The following is a 16,513-nucleotide window of genomic DNA, read 5'->3' as shown; positions in this document are numbered from 1 at the left end:
TCTTCTCCTTCCATGTGCAAACCACCCTGGCATCACCCAAGCTAGCCACCACCGCCAGCAGCCACGATGACGCCGCCACCTCCTTCAGTCCCGCGAGCATCATCATCACCAACATGATGAGAAACAACAGAGAAATAGAGGAGAAACCAAACCCTAATTTCAGCCACCTTCAAATCCCGATCTCCAGCAAACCGCTTAGCTGTTGGAGAAACCACCACCACCACCGTACTCCTCTCACTGTCCGCAACAAAACCCCCCAAGAAATTTGTCGTTCCGCCGCCCTCCACCGCCAGCCGCCGCCGCCAACCACCGTCTTCTCCGGCTAGAACCTGCGTTGGATAGCTCTTTCTCTTCTCTGTTCGAATTGATGATCAATTCATGGTAAGGAATCAACCTTTCTTCCAATTTCTGATTTCCCCTTTTCAAACCCTAATTTTAGTCTTGTTAATCTCTCCTAAGTCCTTGCCTTGAATTGTGCCAGTGTTGTTCACCATTGATGGTCATCAGAGGAAGACAAAGCCGCGGTTAGAGAAAATCCACGTCAATTAATGAAAGGGCCTCCGTTTGGTCAACTAACGGAGCTTAACAGAAGGGGTTGGATCGCACGTTTTTGAAACGTTGGGGTGCCTGACCGCTACGTTTAAACACGGGGGGCCCCGATAGCTCATTTCTGAAACATCAGGGGCCCAAAGTGGAATTAAGCCTTAAAATTATAAAGAGAAGCTAGCATAATGATTTCACACAAAGTTAATAAAAACATTTTTGGAGTGAAAAATGTACGATATAGTAAAACAGAAAATGTAGCTTATTAAAAAATATTGGTATTGTAACAAATTAACTAGACTGGTCACGCATAACTTATTATCCATCCTAATTTTAATTAAAAACAATATAGTTTCAATCCATCTGTGCCACGAGTTTGACATATTGGTCGAGAACTTGTGATATACTAACAGTTTGAAGTTTAGTTTAAAGAAATCCACCCCAACAAACGTCAAGTTCAACATAAACTTTTGATTCATAAACTAACCCCCCCCCCCAAAAATTTTAGATGGGTTCCACAGATGCAGCGTAAATTAAGTCTTTGGGCTCATAATTAGCAGTAGCTTTTATTTAATTAGTGATTGCTTTTCATTGAGTCGTCTTCATCATCTTTTAATTCTGAAACCAGAGTTACCACTCATCATCTGAGCTCTCACTGAGTTCTCTCACTGAGTTTTATTTTCTACTTTACCGAGTCTGTTTTAACCAGCTCTTGATATTGGCATACTAAGCACAACACTCCACGTAATCCTGCATCTGCTTGTCTTTTGTCAGAATTTCGAAACAATGAACCCTTCACAGCACAACTTTGGATCCTAAATCAACTGAGCACTAACTAAGGAACGGTCTGCTCAGAATATACAAGCAGGAGACACATGAAAAGGAGGGGAAAATGAGATGCTATACAATGAGGCCATTCAAAAATATACAAGCAAAACCAACACCTAAGACACTTGGAAATGCCTAACCGACACACATCTTCATCCTACAATCACTTCAGTACAATAGTGTACTGCAGATGAAAAATGAAAAAATAATCACAAGGAATCCCACTCCGGCAGAATTACAACCTGCAAAATGCACCATATTCACTAGTCAATATTTTGCTCAGTAAGATTTGTATTAATTCCTAAATTTTCAAATCATAACATAAACAAAAATGGCCCTCACCAATATTTTTCAATGTCTGTGAAGTTGGTAGTGCTGGTAATGACATCTCTGCAGAACTCCAAATAGAGAAAAGTTAAGCAAATGCAAACAATAATTTGTAATATCGACATCCTGCATGAAAAAATAATCAATAATCAAGTGAGAGTAGCTTTTCCAAAGACATACCGGGTGCACAGAGTGACATGGATGTAATTGAAGTCGATGAAGGCCAGGGCGCAGCAATGTTGTCACTCAAATCACATGTAAAGCTAAAGCCTGATGAATTGTCAAATACCACATCTGCAGGCAAGCTTCGAAGTAGGCAACCTGCATATAAATCAAGAAAAACAATATTACAAACAATAAAATGATTCCCTGAAAAATAAAGCTATCTTCACCGTTCTTGAACAGAACATTCTTTTTCCTAATCAATACAAATTATTCAGGTATAACCCAAGATTGTATTCTAATCAACCCAGTAAAGCATCTATCATACCCACATGTCAGGACTAGCAAAATCTAATCCATCTTTCTTTTAAAAAGAGTGTGGAATCATTCTTAAATATCAGGATCGTATTTAGCTATTAGATGTTAGTATGTCAAGATTCCCAGGCCCCATCTGCAACCACTATGTGTTGGCTCTTCGTTGAACCAAAGTGTAAATAGATTGTTGAATTAAAAATAACAGAAGCCAACCAAATGCAAGAAGTAGAAAAAATAGCAAACCTTGTTGTCCATATGCTGCACCAGCACCATGCAGAGACACAAAAAAAAGGTACAATTAGGTTAAAGAAATTAAAAGAATGGTCATAGGCAGAAAATAAGAATATCAATGGAGCAGGATAAATACCTTGTATGCTGAAATCTTTCAAATCAACGTCACAAAGCTCATAAATATTTGTCATAACTCCACCTACACGTAACATAGAACCAAAAAGTGACGCACATATTATAGCCTGTTTGTTTGTAATTAGCATTTGTTTTTGTATCCCAGCAATATATGTGTTTAATGAACTACAGCAGGAAGGGCTAGGGGCAGCTACATTCCGACATGCAGCAATCACTTCTGAAGGCTCCTTAAAAGTCAAAGGACAAACTGCACAAGCAAGATTTTACTTCAATTTACTTCAATTTATAAACAATTTAATGAAACAACTAAATTTTAAATACATGTCACGATACATTTTTGGTAGGTAGATCCATCTCATAATTGCTAATGCATTCCAAAAACAGTTAAATTCATATGGGATAAAATAATGCAACTTTTTATTCAAAGGTTTACATGACTTTTATTACTATACACTGGCAATCTTAGTTTGTGAACAATGGAAAATAAAGGACATCCAACTCTTTCCTATCATAACCAAATTCCTCTTTTTTCCAAACAGGAAATATACATAAAAAAGGAAACAGTACACCCAAGTAGCAGGACACAAGAATCTGAAGCAATAAAACAATACAGCAAAGTAATTAAATAATGTGAAGACTGAGGTCCCTAAGACCAATAACATAAAAATAAATACATTTAGCCAGCACTCCAACCCCTATCTATTCATTGATGAGATAATTAGTCATGCCATTGACACACTCCAAACTTAAATATACTACAACAAGAATCAATTCGTTAAATAATGTACCTTTGTTGACTTTGCAAGAAGATAGTATTCGGAATGCAGTATTTGCAGCTTCAAATGATAGTTTCTTGGAAAGATATGAATAGACCACACCTTTACAATCATTGAGATAATCAGTATAATTCACTTCTTGAGCTACATTTTCGTTATTATTGATCATCATTTGTCTTCCAGAAATCTGAAGTGCTGCATCTGTTATTGCATGCTGGCAAATAGGTCTACAACACTCTTTAAGTTGATCAACAGTGCTGCAAGCCTCGAGTAATTTACTTGTGTTGACTATTTTTTCAAAAGTAGAATCATCCTTCACAGGACATGATCCGCCTGTCAAATTAGATGATTTTACAGAGCAAAGTGTGGGGATCGAACTATTTGCCCCTCTACTAGCTAGGATACTAATGATATCAGAAAAACAAGGATCAGCGGCTTCATTTGGCAAAACCAAATTATTGGATTTCATGCTAATAAAACCCTGGAAGATGTGGATTAAGCTACTAAACTGTGGACAACATATTACATTCCCTACAAGGGATGCCAAGGGTGCAGAGCAATCAGATGCTGTTTTATCAAGCATATTTGATATTTCTGATTCTGAAAAGTTTACAGGGCATTTACCAGTTAAAACTGGTTCATATTTGCTTGGGAAAATAGGATACATTGGAGGAAAAGACTCGCTGGGATGTGGGAATTTTGGTATGACAGCAGGCGATATTTCTATGGGGTCAAAAAGTCCAGATTCTCCAGAAGTAGGTTCCTTAGCTAACTCTACCAGGGAAGAAATTCGCCTAGGTTCAGCTTGTGCTGTAACATCTAGGAAAGTAGGAAGCCAGGTGAAAAATAGAATTAACTGACAGCACAAAGAACCTGCAACAATTTAATCAGAACTTGACTTAGAAGTATAATTCATAGAACAATGTTATTCAAACATAATGCAAGCCAACAATACATATCCATATTCCTTGTTCTAAGGAAAAATATAAGACTAAGACATTGTTGACATTTTATACATATTACCGTGTGAATACCCCAACCATAACCCACTCTACCTTAAATGGGGTTCACAACATAAAACTACAAGAGTTTATATACAACTGGAATTTTTAGATGCGGTTCACAAAATAAAACTACAAGAGTTTATACACAAATGCAATCAGAAATTTTAGAATGAATCACTGACAGCGAAGCGTCCGTAACTCTGTTGGAAAAATTGAGTGTTTCAGAAGTTCACATGTCCCAATTGCCTAAGTATTTTACTGATTTAGTTTTGATCTTTTAAAGCTTAACTCAGCTTGGGGTCTACTTCTGTTTCCTTATCTGCATTGTTCATCAGATTATTTGAACAAACTCTACTAGTCCTTACCTCTATGACAATTAACATCCTGAAAGCAGCCCATAACTCCTAGGCCCTAGCCCCCTGGTACCATTGAGTTTTACACTGGAGAACCAAGTGGCTGCCGGTGATAGGCCAAATGGCAGCACATAGCGACGCAGCAAACTAGGCAATACCTCCAAGCTTAAGATCTACATTTAAAAGGAAGAGAACAATTTAGTAGTATGTTGAAAGAGGATAATCATAACCATGTGTTTCTAAGAATACCACATAATCTCCAAGGCCAACATAAACATGCTACTGCATAAAAGCATAATCAACAAGGTTATTTTTCAAGATTTTAAAGTCTGGAAGAAAAAAATCGTAGATACACTTAGAAGGGAGTTGTATTGCTCATAAATGAGCATTGAGGATTCATCCCTTATGTAAAAATAGGCCAAACTAAGTGCTCTAGTGGTATAAGCATTGCACTAGCATAGGATTAGCATGTAAGCTTTACAAACCCTATATTATTTTCCTGAAGTTCCCTATAACAAGATACTTGGCTCCTTAAAAAGATCATTGAAATTGAAACCATACAAATCAATGGAAAAGGTTTCAGGGGTAATGAAGTCTTCCTCATTATTTTTTACCACACAGTGGTTGCAAACTATCATTTTACAATATTTGAGCAATTCTATCCCAGAAAAGTTAAAAACAAAAAAACAAATAAATAAATAGAGTCTAGCACCTCAAAATCCAATAACAGACAACTATAATTTCCGATAATTAAATTCATAGTCATGACCAAATTCTAGGTTTACACAACACAGTGAAAGTAGAACAGCTGAGAAAAGCAACTTTTCCTCTTTCTTTACATTAAACACTAACATGAACTGGTTCGATGACCAAATCCTACAAGTGACAACAACGTTGACAGTCCTCCGCATACACGAAAAGCAACAATGTCGAGCACAATCGAGAATTTAAGATTCGATTCAGTTAAACAGTAAAAGCACGAATGCGAGAGTAACAACGAGGGAAGAGGAAGGAAGAAGCGCCGTACCGTGGATGAAGAGAGAGAGAGAGTTGCGGTGGTTACGGTGGTGCAGTGATCGGAAATGGAAAACCCTAACCCCAAAATAGCAAGCAGAGAGAGAGAGAGAGAGAGAGAGAGAGAGTGAAGAGAAGAGTGATATGGTGGTAACAGCTGGCACCCGCATTACCTAACCTAACCTGCTCCTAATTCCTATAAAGTTTAAACGCACCGTTCCACACTACACAACAACACTATTATTCTTCACTGCTCTTTTCTTCTCATTAAACCAATTTTGCTTGAATAATCCTTTGAATTTGTTCAACTAAATTTATTTATTTTTGATGGAAATTTGTTCAACTAATTTCGTTTCTAGTGATGTTTCAATCTTCCGTCTAATTAATGGAATTTTGTAATGTCAACTAAACCCAAAGGAGGTTCATGGCCAATGGTAAATATATTTTTGAATTGTAATTTGGGATTGAGGATGTGCACCAATTTCGGATCGAGGATGTGCACCGGTCTGAATTTAAAATACAAATTTGTTTTAATGAAGTATCATATCTTTTTTCACTGGTGTAAGACAGATGTACTCATTCGAAGATTATCATGTTCGAATCAGGAACATTCACATCATGGTGGGGCTGATTAACTCTCTTAGTCATCCACAAAACTCAAACCTGATACCTTACTTAAGGGGAATCAAGCATGTATCACTTGAACCAATATGTCCCTGATAGATGAGAAGCCTAGCAACAACAAGTTTCCAATATGTCCTTGTTAAATCCATCAAGTTTCCAATATGCTATACCTAAATTTTGTTCTCTAAATTTAAAATACAAATTCGTTTTAATGAAGTATCATATCTTTTTCCATTTATTTATTTTTCCTTTTGATTCACAAGGGGTGAGCAGCGGTCGGTTCGGTCGGTTTCGGGCTCATTTTGGCCCAACCGACCAAAACCGAGATGTCCATAACTTGGACCGCCACCGACCGTTGTTCATAGCGGTTTTGTCGGGTTCGGGCCATGTCGGGTGGCGGGTTTTGCGGGCGGTTTAGGCCGGTTTTAGCTTCACCAACATCAGATCAATGGAAAAAATTGAGAATAATTACTGAACATGAAAATACAAAGAAGGTGAACCAAAAACACAAAAAAGGAGAAGAGTTATTGATAAAATATCACAGAGAAGAAGATCCAAGAAAACAAGAAGAGTCCTTGCTCTCAGTCACCATCGGAGATAAAAAGCTTTCATCTTGCATGCAAAGTTTGTAGATCTCGCAAGTTGCAACAGAGGAAGATCCAAGACAAAGTCTCAGATTTTTGATGAATTGAATGACCTCTGATCTAAGATGAAGAGCAACCAAACCTCTAAATGAGCGGCAAGACTTTGAGAAGATGAAGAACTTCGTGAAGAGTAAAGCAATGGAAGAGAAGAAGGGGGCGGCAACGACGGCGGCACTTTGCTTCCTTCAGCCGCCTGTCTTTTTATTTTTGCTGCTAGGGTGAGTTTGAGAGAAAAGAGAGGGGTTAGAAAGGGGGTGAGTCTGATGTTGTGTGTATAATATAATATTTGTCATTAAAACACTAAAAAAATTATTCTAATATTTTATGTCTTAGGGCTCTGCATCGGTTGAATATGAGAGCTAGTTGCAGGAGAGCTAGCTAGCTTTTGAAGTTCAAAAGTAATCACACTGCCCAAAGTGAAGTCTAGTGTGTGAACTGTGAAGTAGCGTGAAGGTCACACCTTCATTTAAATATTATTCGGGTAGCTTCGGGTACCGAGCATAAAAAAACTGAGCCCGCACCAGCCCGGTTTAAGCCGTTACAAACCGTATTTTTTAACCCGTGGACCCGGTAACCCGCCCAAATCCGCCCGTTTCACTTTTGAGCTTACCGGGTAAGTCGGGTCCGGGTCGGTGGCGGGTTGGTGCTCACCCCTTTATTTCACATTTCCATGTTTTATTTAAAATAATTATGAAGATGTTTCTTGTAGGAGTAGTTTATAACTTAAAAAAAAAGTTATAACTTTATAATTTATATAGCCATTTAGTCAACTTGTCTCTTTCACTTTATCAATACGCATCCTCAATCCTATAGAACCGAACTACCGGGAAAGTGTGTCTTCAACATTCATAAATCATAATTATGCATTGGCTTAATTACAACTTTGATCCCCGACGTTTACCAATGCCACGATTTTGGTCCTCCACCTAATTTAATTACATGAATGGTCCCCGACGTTGTAGGTCGTGTGCAACGTTAGTCCTACCGTTTATTTCTTAATGGAGGAGGCTTACGTGGACGTCTAGTTGGAGAGAAAAAGGAGATCTGAGGAGAGAGGGAAGCACGTGAGTATCACGTGAACTCACGTGAACCTTATATGAACTCATTATACCCAAATCTGAAACCCTAGGGATCTAAATCGCGTTACCTTCTTCGTTCCAGGGAGGTCAGGGGTTTGGGTATAATGGGTTCAGATAAGGGTCACGTGATACTCACGTGCTTCCCTCCCTCCTCATACCTCCTTTCTCTCTCCAACTGGACGTCCACGTAAACCTCCTCCATTAAGAAATAAACGGTAGGACTAACGTTGCACACGACCTACAACGTCGGGGACCATCCATGTAATTAAATTAGGTGGGGGACCAAAATCGTGGCATTGGTAAACGTCGGGGACCAAAGTTGCAATTAAGCCTTATGCATTTCCTTTACACTAAATATATATATATATATATATATATATGGAAAATATTAGTTCTCTGAATCGAACCAATTAGATCCATTTATCCGACAAAGGAATACCAGATTTGATTGTCCACCGGCTTGAAGGGAAGGAAAAAGAAATGACACAACAAATGATGACAATCTATTTTCCGATGTACTAAAAAAAAATTGATGACAATCTCAACCTGTGATACACTGATACTAAAAATAATATTGTTTTGACTTCAAACAAATAATGATCAATCACAAATTTAGCAGATACAGTTAGCTCTACCAATATGTGTAAGGATTAATTCATGTCCACAAACATTCACATTGTTAAAATTGATCAAACATTAAGATTGCTTCAAAATGCATCGACAATCAATAAGAACAAAGGTTAGAAAGGTATAATGAAGGTAGAGAAGGGTCAGGAAATCAGCGAGCAATGAATACATGAATATGTCCTGTTAGATGAGAGGTGTCCTACCAACAAGTTTCCAATAAAAACCTAGCAATAAAAAACTAACTAGAATAAACCTTGGGTCATTAGTGAGTACTTAGCTTTAACAGGAAATGAGAAATCAAAAGCCTACCACAAGTAGAATAAAAATTCATAAATATAAATAGAGGATCAACTACGTCGTTTGATAGTGAGCTCGGCTCTAAGATGGAGAACACCGTTAATGAATAAAAGACTATCCTCAGCCATGAACGAATTCCATGGAATCTCAAACAAGTTATCTTTGCCAACAACCTTCCTTTCCCCCTTCCCTCCAGTAAATTTATAATTGCCTTTGTATTTACTAACAAACTCCTCCATTGTTGGCCTAGACCTTGCAGCAAATTCGTAATCCACATTCAATCTTACTGAACTATTTCCCTTCATTCCCAAAAACAACCCAAAACAATGCAAAGAGCCCTGTTGATTCATGATGCATTCAGCTGATAGAAAAAACCTTCTTCCACCCAAATGGAATGTCGGAGAGTCCAGTTGGCCAGATGGGAACAAAGCAGCACACTCCTCCCGCTTCAGATCCAAGAACACCACACACTGCTTCAAGGGAAGTTCAAATTCTACCACCTTGACAGCGTGAAACTTATATGCCCTCTCCACAAAACGACGATGGTTCAACTCTTCTGCTGCCGGTGATTGTTGATGATGTAGAGGCATTGTCTTGAAAATTAGAGCTTCGAGTACAAACTGTTTTACAACCTCCTTACCTTTTGAGCTATTAATCTTCTGAAGTACGTACTGAAGTTGTGAGTACGTCATATAAGGGAAGCGAATTAAAGGCGCAAGCCTACGCAAAACTTCTCGCCTTTCTTTATGTCCGTTGTAGTGTCGTGTAATCTAATTATTTACAAAGGAATACACAACATATTCTGATTCAACCCGAAGATCATCACTGGCCAAGATTACATCTATTCCAGAAAGAGGCAACATCACAACCTCTTCCTAAAACTTGATTATATCCTTATATCGGTCAACAAGATACTGCTTTGCAGCATCAATCAGTGGTTGGAATACATCGGAATGAGAAAGCTGCTGCTCGAGGTAAAGTAATGCAGAGTCCGTTGTGAAATTTCGCAATAACCAACTAGTACAGGATCTGATGCATGAAGGGACTTGAAATTTATCAGCAGCTATAAGCACATTAAAAACAACGGGTGTTGTAGTAATATTCAATGTATTAGTGTACATAAAACTGAGTAGCTCCATAATAGCATCTTCTTCAGATGCATTAATCCTGAGGGTGGCTTGACTATGTTCTGACTCCATCATCCCATTTGAGAAAAGCTTGTAGAAGAAAGGGCTTTTAGAAGCTAGGATAGCAGAATTGACATGCAATGTTTTAACCCCAACACCTGCGTTTGAATCATTGTTTGTTGCAGCTTCATCATCATCATCTTGATTTTCATCAAAAACCTGGTGATCTTGATTTTCATAGGGCACACAATCAGGTTCAGGTTGATGACCTTTCAAAACTTGGCGTCTCCTCCTCTTGCAGTCAGCGATGGCGGTGGCAGTGTCTGTATTAGGTGGCGCATCAACCGGGTCGTTGGTGATCTCAACCAGGAGAAGCCTGTCGGAGAAATTGGTATCATTGTAAGCGAAGGTGAAATCAAGTTCAGAAGAAGACCGCTCAGACTCCATGACCAAGGGCGGGTCAAACAGATACGAGCTCGAACCCTTCATCGTATGACCTTCTTCCGTCAGCAGAGAAGTGGAACCCCCATAATATAATGGATTAGGAGAATGGAGATAATGATTATGATTTAGGTAGATATTATAGTATTGAACAAAAAAAAAAAGAGATATTATAGTTATGTTTACAAAACGAAAAAATATCTTATAAATATTTCATGAGTTTTACACGGTAACTCATTTAGAATAAAACAATTCTACATCTCATGATTAAATTTGAATTTAAAATATAATATCTATCTATCTATCTATAAACTATATAAATGGAGAGTTTTTGCAACCTTGAGGGTAAAATTGTAATTTAATATTTTAATGCATATGGGTGGAAAACTTCCATGGTCAAATAGGTAAATTTGTGAGTAATTCAATATGAAATCAATCTTGACCATTCATTTCTTCTAATCCTAACCGTTGATCCTTTTCTTATGAAATTCTTTGTACAACCTTTTCATATTCTTGGTCGTTTTATTTGTTGCTTTTGTAACTCATGATCATGGATTATGGTTACAAAATCACCAAGAGTCTCTTCCTTCTTCTCCCATGTATAAAACATCTTTCCATTCCTCTTTCAACTTATTTTCATCTCTCTCATTTTGATATTCAACATCTCCATTCATGTGCAGGAAATCTATCTAATTTGGATTCTCTAACAGCATCATTTCAGCACAAGAATATCTTCCATCAGGTTAGAAAAATTTCTTTTGCATCTTTTTCCTCTTCACCGGTCATTTCTTCTTAATCACTTTTCATTCTCAGGCATTGAGTTTTACTTCATCATCATCTTCCATCCGGTAAGTGCCCTTCTTTTTTCGCCTTATTTATCCCTTTTGATTTATTTGTTATGATTTCGCTATCATTTCTTCTTCAGATTTTATTCTCATGCTACGGTTCTTCCCAAACTGTCTTATTTTTTCTCATTCTTCATCCCGCACTCCTGTAAGATTTAGTCTTTATTCGCAGTATGCATTTTGTTATCACTTATTCAATAGATGAAAGTTACACATTTTATTTTACTTTTGTAATTTATGCATGTTTTTGTTCTTTGCTATTGATTATCAATATTATTATGATATGTTCATAACTTCTATTTCGTTTCAAAAATATTTTTTCTACATAAACAGTTAAAGTCATCTTCTTGGTTATTTCTCTAATTGTGTTTCATTATTTTTCTTGAATAATTTTATGATGTTTGCTTCCATTTTTTTGACAATTTAATCTTCAACCAATGTAAATTTTTTGCTTTTTTTTTTAATTTTGATTAATTTATTATGAACTTAGTTGACCAAATGACAATGTTTTCTTCTAATGTGGTACAATGAAGCTTTTTTTCTCCTTTTACATTTCATTGATTTAGTTTCAATTTGTTTTTTCTTTCAGGTTTTTTCAATGTCGTTTGCCATTCTTCCAATGTTATATCTTGAAAACATGTAAGTTTCTTGCATTTTTCGTAATCTTTATTGTTTCATTATGAACTTAATCGACTAAATGAGTTTACAACTTGGTGTGGTGTTGTCATCTTCATCGTCTACCTTAAGTTTAGCTCAATTTATATCATTTTATTTATTTCATATGAGTTATGAAATTCGAAAAGTTATTTATATTTATATTTATATATAATATAAAGGAGAAGTTTAGCAACCTTGAGGGTAAAATAGTCTATCAATAAACAATGTTTCATATATTAATTTTTATCTATGAGCTTTTAAGTAATTATACATATTATTTCATATGTGATTTTTAAGAACCGTTCGATATTCAGCAAACTTTTAATCTCAACCGTTTGATATTCCTCTTGAATTTCCTCCATCAATGTAAGTATATAACTTTCTACTATTAAGCTCAAAATTATGTTAAATAAATTTATTATTATTTAATTTATATGAGTTATGGAATGTCATAGGTCAAAATTAATATTAAATATGATATAAGTTATGAATTTTATAAGACACATATTATTAGATTAAGTTTGTTGAAGTATTAATCAACTAATAATTAATATTAATAATAAATCTTGAAAGTTAAAGGTCACTCAATAAAAAAACTCTTATCTCTTCCTCTTGAACTTCATTCATCAATGTCATTTTATAGACTTCTACTATTAATTTTTTTAGAAAATAACTCATACTATTAATTGAAAATTACATAAAAAAATTTATTATTATTTATTTTATATGAGTTATGAAATTCAAAAAATTATGCTTAATACTAAATAAGATCTTACCAAAAGAAAAAAAGACTATCTCTAACCCTTTTTTCTACAACTATATAAAGTAATAAGTGTCAATACTCATTTAACATATGCATTTCACATAAGCTTTGTTGAGGTATTTGCATTTTTCTTTTCAAAGGCTCACGCTTCAAGACATTTTTTAAGGTACATATATCCAACGGCTAACTATTGATGGACTAGCCTATAATGTTTACGTGTGTTCTAGCATGGTTTTTATTTCATGATGTTCTTCAACTTGATTTCATCATGTCAAATTGAAACACCTAAAAAATTATTTTCTTTTTAATTTTCTCAACTTTTTATTTTGTAGGATGACTCAAACAGTTTGTGTACTTCATGTGTGGAAAACAAGAGATTTCAAAAAATCTCAAATTGTTAATAGTATTGAACTGCTCTTAATCATTGAAAATGTATTAAATTTCTTTGTTTTCCCCACTTTCATGGTACCTAAACCAAACTATTTATTGTTACCATAATTAAGTGAATTTTTAAAATTGTAGTTTTTCAAATGCTACAGTTTAGTGACACACTTTATGTATGACAAGTTTATGCGATTCAACATTTTATGGTTCAAGCATCTGCTATAAAATATAGAGTCACAAAGCACAAATATAAGATTACTTGAATGAGCATCTAAAAAACTGAAGAGGTTACAAGTCACACTACTCCAACTGCAAAATATGACTGCAAAATATAGTTGACATCATTTTCATGTAATCGATCATCTCTGAAGAAATCAAGGTTTATAGTGATAATTTAATATGGACTTATACCGTTAACTTCAAATTATTTTAAATAAATTTATTATTATTTATTTCGTATGAGTTATGAACCTCAAAAAGATAAAATTAATATTAAATAAGATCTTACAAAAAAATATTACTTCTATCTGTAAAGTATAATAAAATTGTTATATCAAAAAAATAAATCAAAAGTATCGATTAGATAAATAAGGACAAACAACACAAATTAAAAAATAAATACACTCATAAAAAAACCTACGACAAAAAAACCTATTTATCAAAAAATATTATTTTTTCATATTTTCATACAAATAAATAATTTTAAAAAAACCATAAAAAAACACAATACAAAATAAAATAGAAGGCCTCGTGCAACGCACGGGTAAAAAAATACTAGTGTAGAGATATAATAGGAAGAATGTGTACAACTTGTCAATACAGTTATATTATATAGTTAGATTAGTGTTAACTTTAATACTCTCTTTTCAACTCACTACTACTCTTTTCAACTCTCAATCATTATTTATTGAAATTCATGTAAATTCCTCTAAATTTAAAGTATGATCCATAAAAGAGTGTTAAATGTGTGTTGCTAGCATTTTCCATATGGTAAAACTCTTTTTTTATGTCAACTTTTTCATACCAGAAATTTATTAGTCACTAATTTGCAGCAAAACATGAAGCTTACTCCTGTAATAGTTTACATAGCCATACTAATTGCAACGAGTACATTTGTTTTCATAATTTGCTCATAATCCCAAAACATATTCATTCAGAAATTAAGATCTATAACTTTTAACTAGAAATGATTCTAAAGTATTCATCGTGGACCCAAACATGTTAGACTATCTTTAATGGTGTTGAAAGGGGGGTGTTTAGTGTTGAAAGGGGTAAATAATGGTGTTGAATTGAAGTGTTGAAAGTTGAAAGGGGGAGAGAGGAGTTGAAAAAATTCAACATAGTTGAAACCTGCGTGTGGGACCCAGTGGAGAGAGAGGGGCTGCAGATCAACACGTGGCTCCGTTTGATTGGTCCGGGCGAATTTCGTTTATCCTAATCTTTCCAACTCAATTATTTCATTCAAAAAAAAATTTTAAAAATATAATTTTTTTACCAAAATTCATGATTTTTTTTTCTCTATAAATAGAGACTTGGTTCGTTTGATTTGGACACAGAAAAAAAAAACCAAGTTTTCCATCATCTTATTCATCTTATTATCTTTCTATTATCCCCTTTGCTTTGAAATAAAATATATTATTGTGTGCTTAGTTTCTTTTCTTCCATTTGAAGCTAATAAAATAAAATAAATTATTGTGTATATTTTTTAAAAAAATATTAAATTGTTAAGTGTTTTAATTTAATTTACGTTAAAAAAATATTACGTTAATTTAATTTAATTTAAAAAAATAAAAAAACATTAAATTAAATTAAATCAATAATAGTTTATTTAATTTAATTTTTATCGAAAATTTTAATTTTATGAAATCATAAAAAGAAAAATATAAAATTAAATCAAAATATGAAATAAAAAAAAGTGGTGGGGTAGGGGGTAGGGTGTTGAATGAAAAACCATTGGAGTGGGTAAAAGTTGAATGAAGTGTTGAACTGGAGAGAGAAGGTGATGTGGAGTGTTGGGAAGAGAAAAAGTGGAGTGTTGAGAGTGTTAAATGTTGAAACCATTGGAGATAGTTTTATACAACAAACACAACCAGTTGAAGCACATCACATGTGGAAGACTTGAGATAAGTAAAATAAAAAATTATTACCAAGAAAGAAAATATAATTAATTTTCCAGTGTTGTATATTTGTATAAATAAAATTATATATAATTGTATATATTTGGTTTGATTCAATTTTGAAAATCAAATTCGAAATACGATCCAATTCAGTAAAAAAATTAATTTTTCCAAATTTTAGATCTATATATGAACCATCCATATGTGTAAGATATTGGAATCTTTTCTGTCCAAACGGGTGGACATCCTCTATCGCACTAGTAAATTGTAGACATTACAATTCAAAACAAGCGTGTAAAATTTGTAAGTGATACACTCATACCTTATTTTAATTGATATGAGAAGATTTTATTAGGGAGACGAGAAATTAAAATATCATTTGGAGAAGAGAAGATATTGATCCAAAAGTACGAAACAAAACAAAAGAAATGGAAGTTAACCTCCATACTAGATGACAATCTCGATCCACCTGTGTTTTTTTTTTATTCATCGAAAAACTAACAAAACTAAGAAACTACAAGCAAGAAAACGAGTCCCTCAAGATGAAAGGTTCAACTTCCACCGGGGGTCTCTCAAGAATGTGTAAACCACTAGAACTAGCTGTCCCACCTATATGCGCCAAACAATCGGCTGCCATATTACAATCCCTGGGAATCCATTGCACATGCACCTTCCACTGTTGTCTTAGTAAAGAGGCTATCTCACCTAACATAGGGCAAAAACTGTGGCTAGCTGTGTTGGTTAGCTCTTTCAGAACCTCCTTGCAATCCATTTCTACAATGATGTCTTTGTATCCCTGTGCCCAAGCTATGTGAAGACCATCTCGAAGAGCTCTAACCTCGGCCAGGAATGCGTTGTCCCCGGTATCCAAAGACACAAAGCCGCGAACCCAAACTCCATCTGGGCCACGGAAAAGTCCACCTCCCCCCACCTGATTGCTACCTTGCTTCCAACTTCCATCCGTATTCAGTTTTATACTCCCTTGCGGAGGAGGTTTCCATACTGACCTGATGTAATTATGTCCCTGTGCATCATCCTCTGCAGACAATGCTCTTAAAAAAGCATCGTGGTCGAAAGCTATTTTACGCCATGCCTCATCCATGCTCCAACTCTCCTCCTAAAAAACCCCATTGTTCTTCCATTTCCATAAACCCCATAAACTTGCCACAAACAAAATGCTATTGCTCCCACATGCCTGCTCCTTCACCCACTGGTTGAGG

The 16,513-nt window shown here is 35.1% G+C and overlaps 2 protein-coding genes and 1 pseudogene across 2 annotated transcripts; all 3 read right to left on the bottom strand.

Annotated features, from left to right (window-relative positions):
• Window positions 1-1,281: 1,281 nt before the first annotated feature.
• On the bottom strand, window positions 1,282-5,863 carry LOC130747904 (uncharacterized GPI-anchored protein At1g61900). The gene is made up of 8 exons (XM_057600958.1): window positions 5,702-5,863; window positions 4,687-4,847; window positions 3,330-4,190; window positions 2,543-2,788; window positions 2,419-2,433; window positions 1,879-2,019; window positions 1,714-1,761; window positions 1,282-1,613 (listed from the first exon to the last, which is right to left on the bottom strand). The coding sequence occupies exons 2-8, from the start codon at window positions 4,718-4,720 to the stop codon at window positions 1,540-1,542; spliced, it is 1,419 nt and encodes a 472-aa protein (XP_057456941.1). The 5' UTR covers window positions 4,721-4,847; window positions 5,702-5,863; the 3' UTR covers window positions 1,282-1,539.
• A 3,146-nt stretch (window positions 5,864-9,009) lies between these two features.
• On the bottom strand, window positions 9,010-10,575 carry LOC130745108 (BTB/POZ domain-containing protein At2g46260-like; annotated as a pseudogene).
• Window positions 10,576-15,807: 5,232 nt separating this feature from the next.
• LOC130745107 (uncharacterized) lies at window positions 15,808-16,395 on the bottom strand. The gene has a single exon (XM_057597250.1). The coding sequence runs from the start codon at window positions 16,393-16,395 to the stop codon at window positions 15,808-15,810; it is 588 nt and encodes a 195-aa protein (XP_057453233.1).
• Between the last annotated feature and the right edge of the window lie 118 nt (window positions 16,396-16,513).

The sequence above is a fragment of the Lotus japonicus genome, chromosome 3 (assembly GCF_012489685.1).
Source record: "Lotus japonicus ecotype B-129 chromosome 3, LjGifu_v1.2".
Taxonomy (NCBI): domain Eukaryota; kingdom Viridiplantae; phylum Streptophyta; class Magnoliopsida; order Fabales; family Fabaceae; genus Lotus; species Lotus japonicus.
This window is presented reverse-complemented; position numbering and strand designations above follow the sequence as displayed.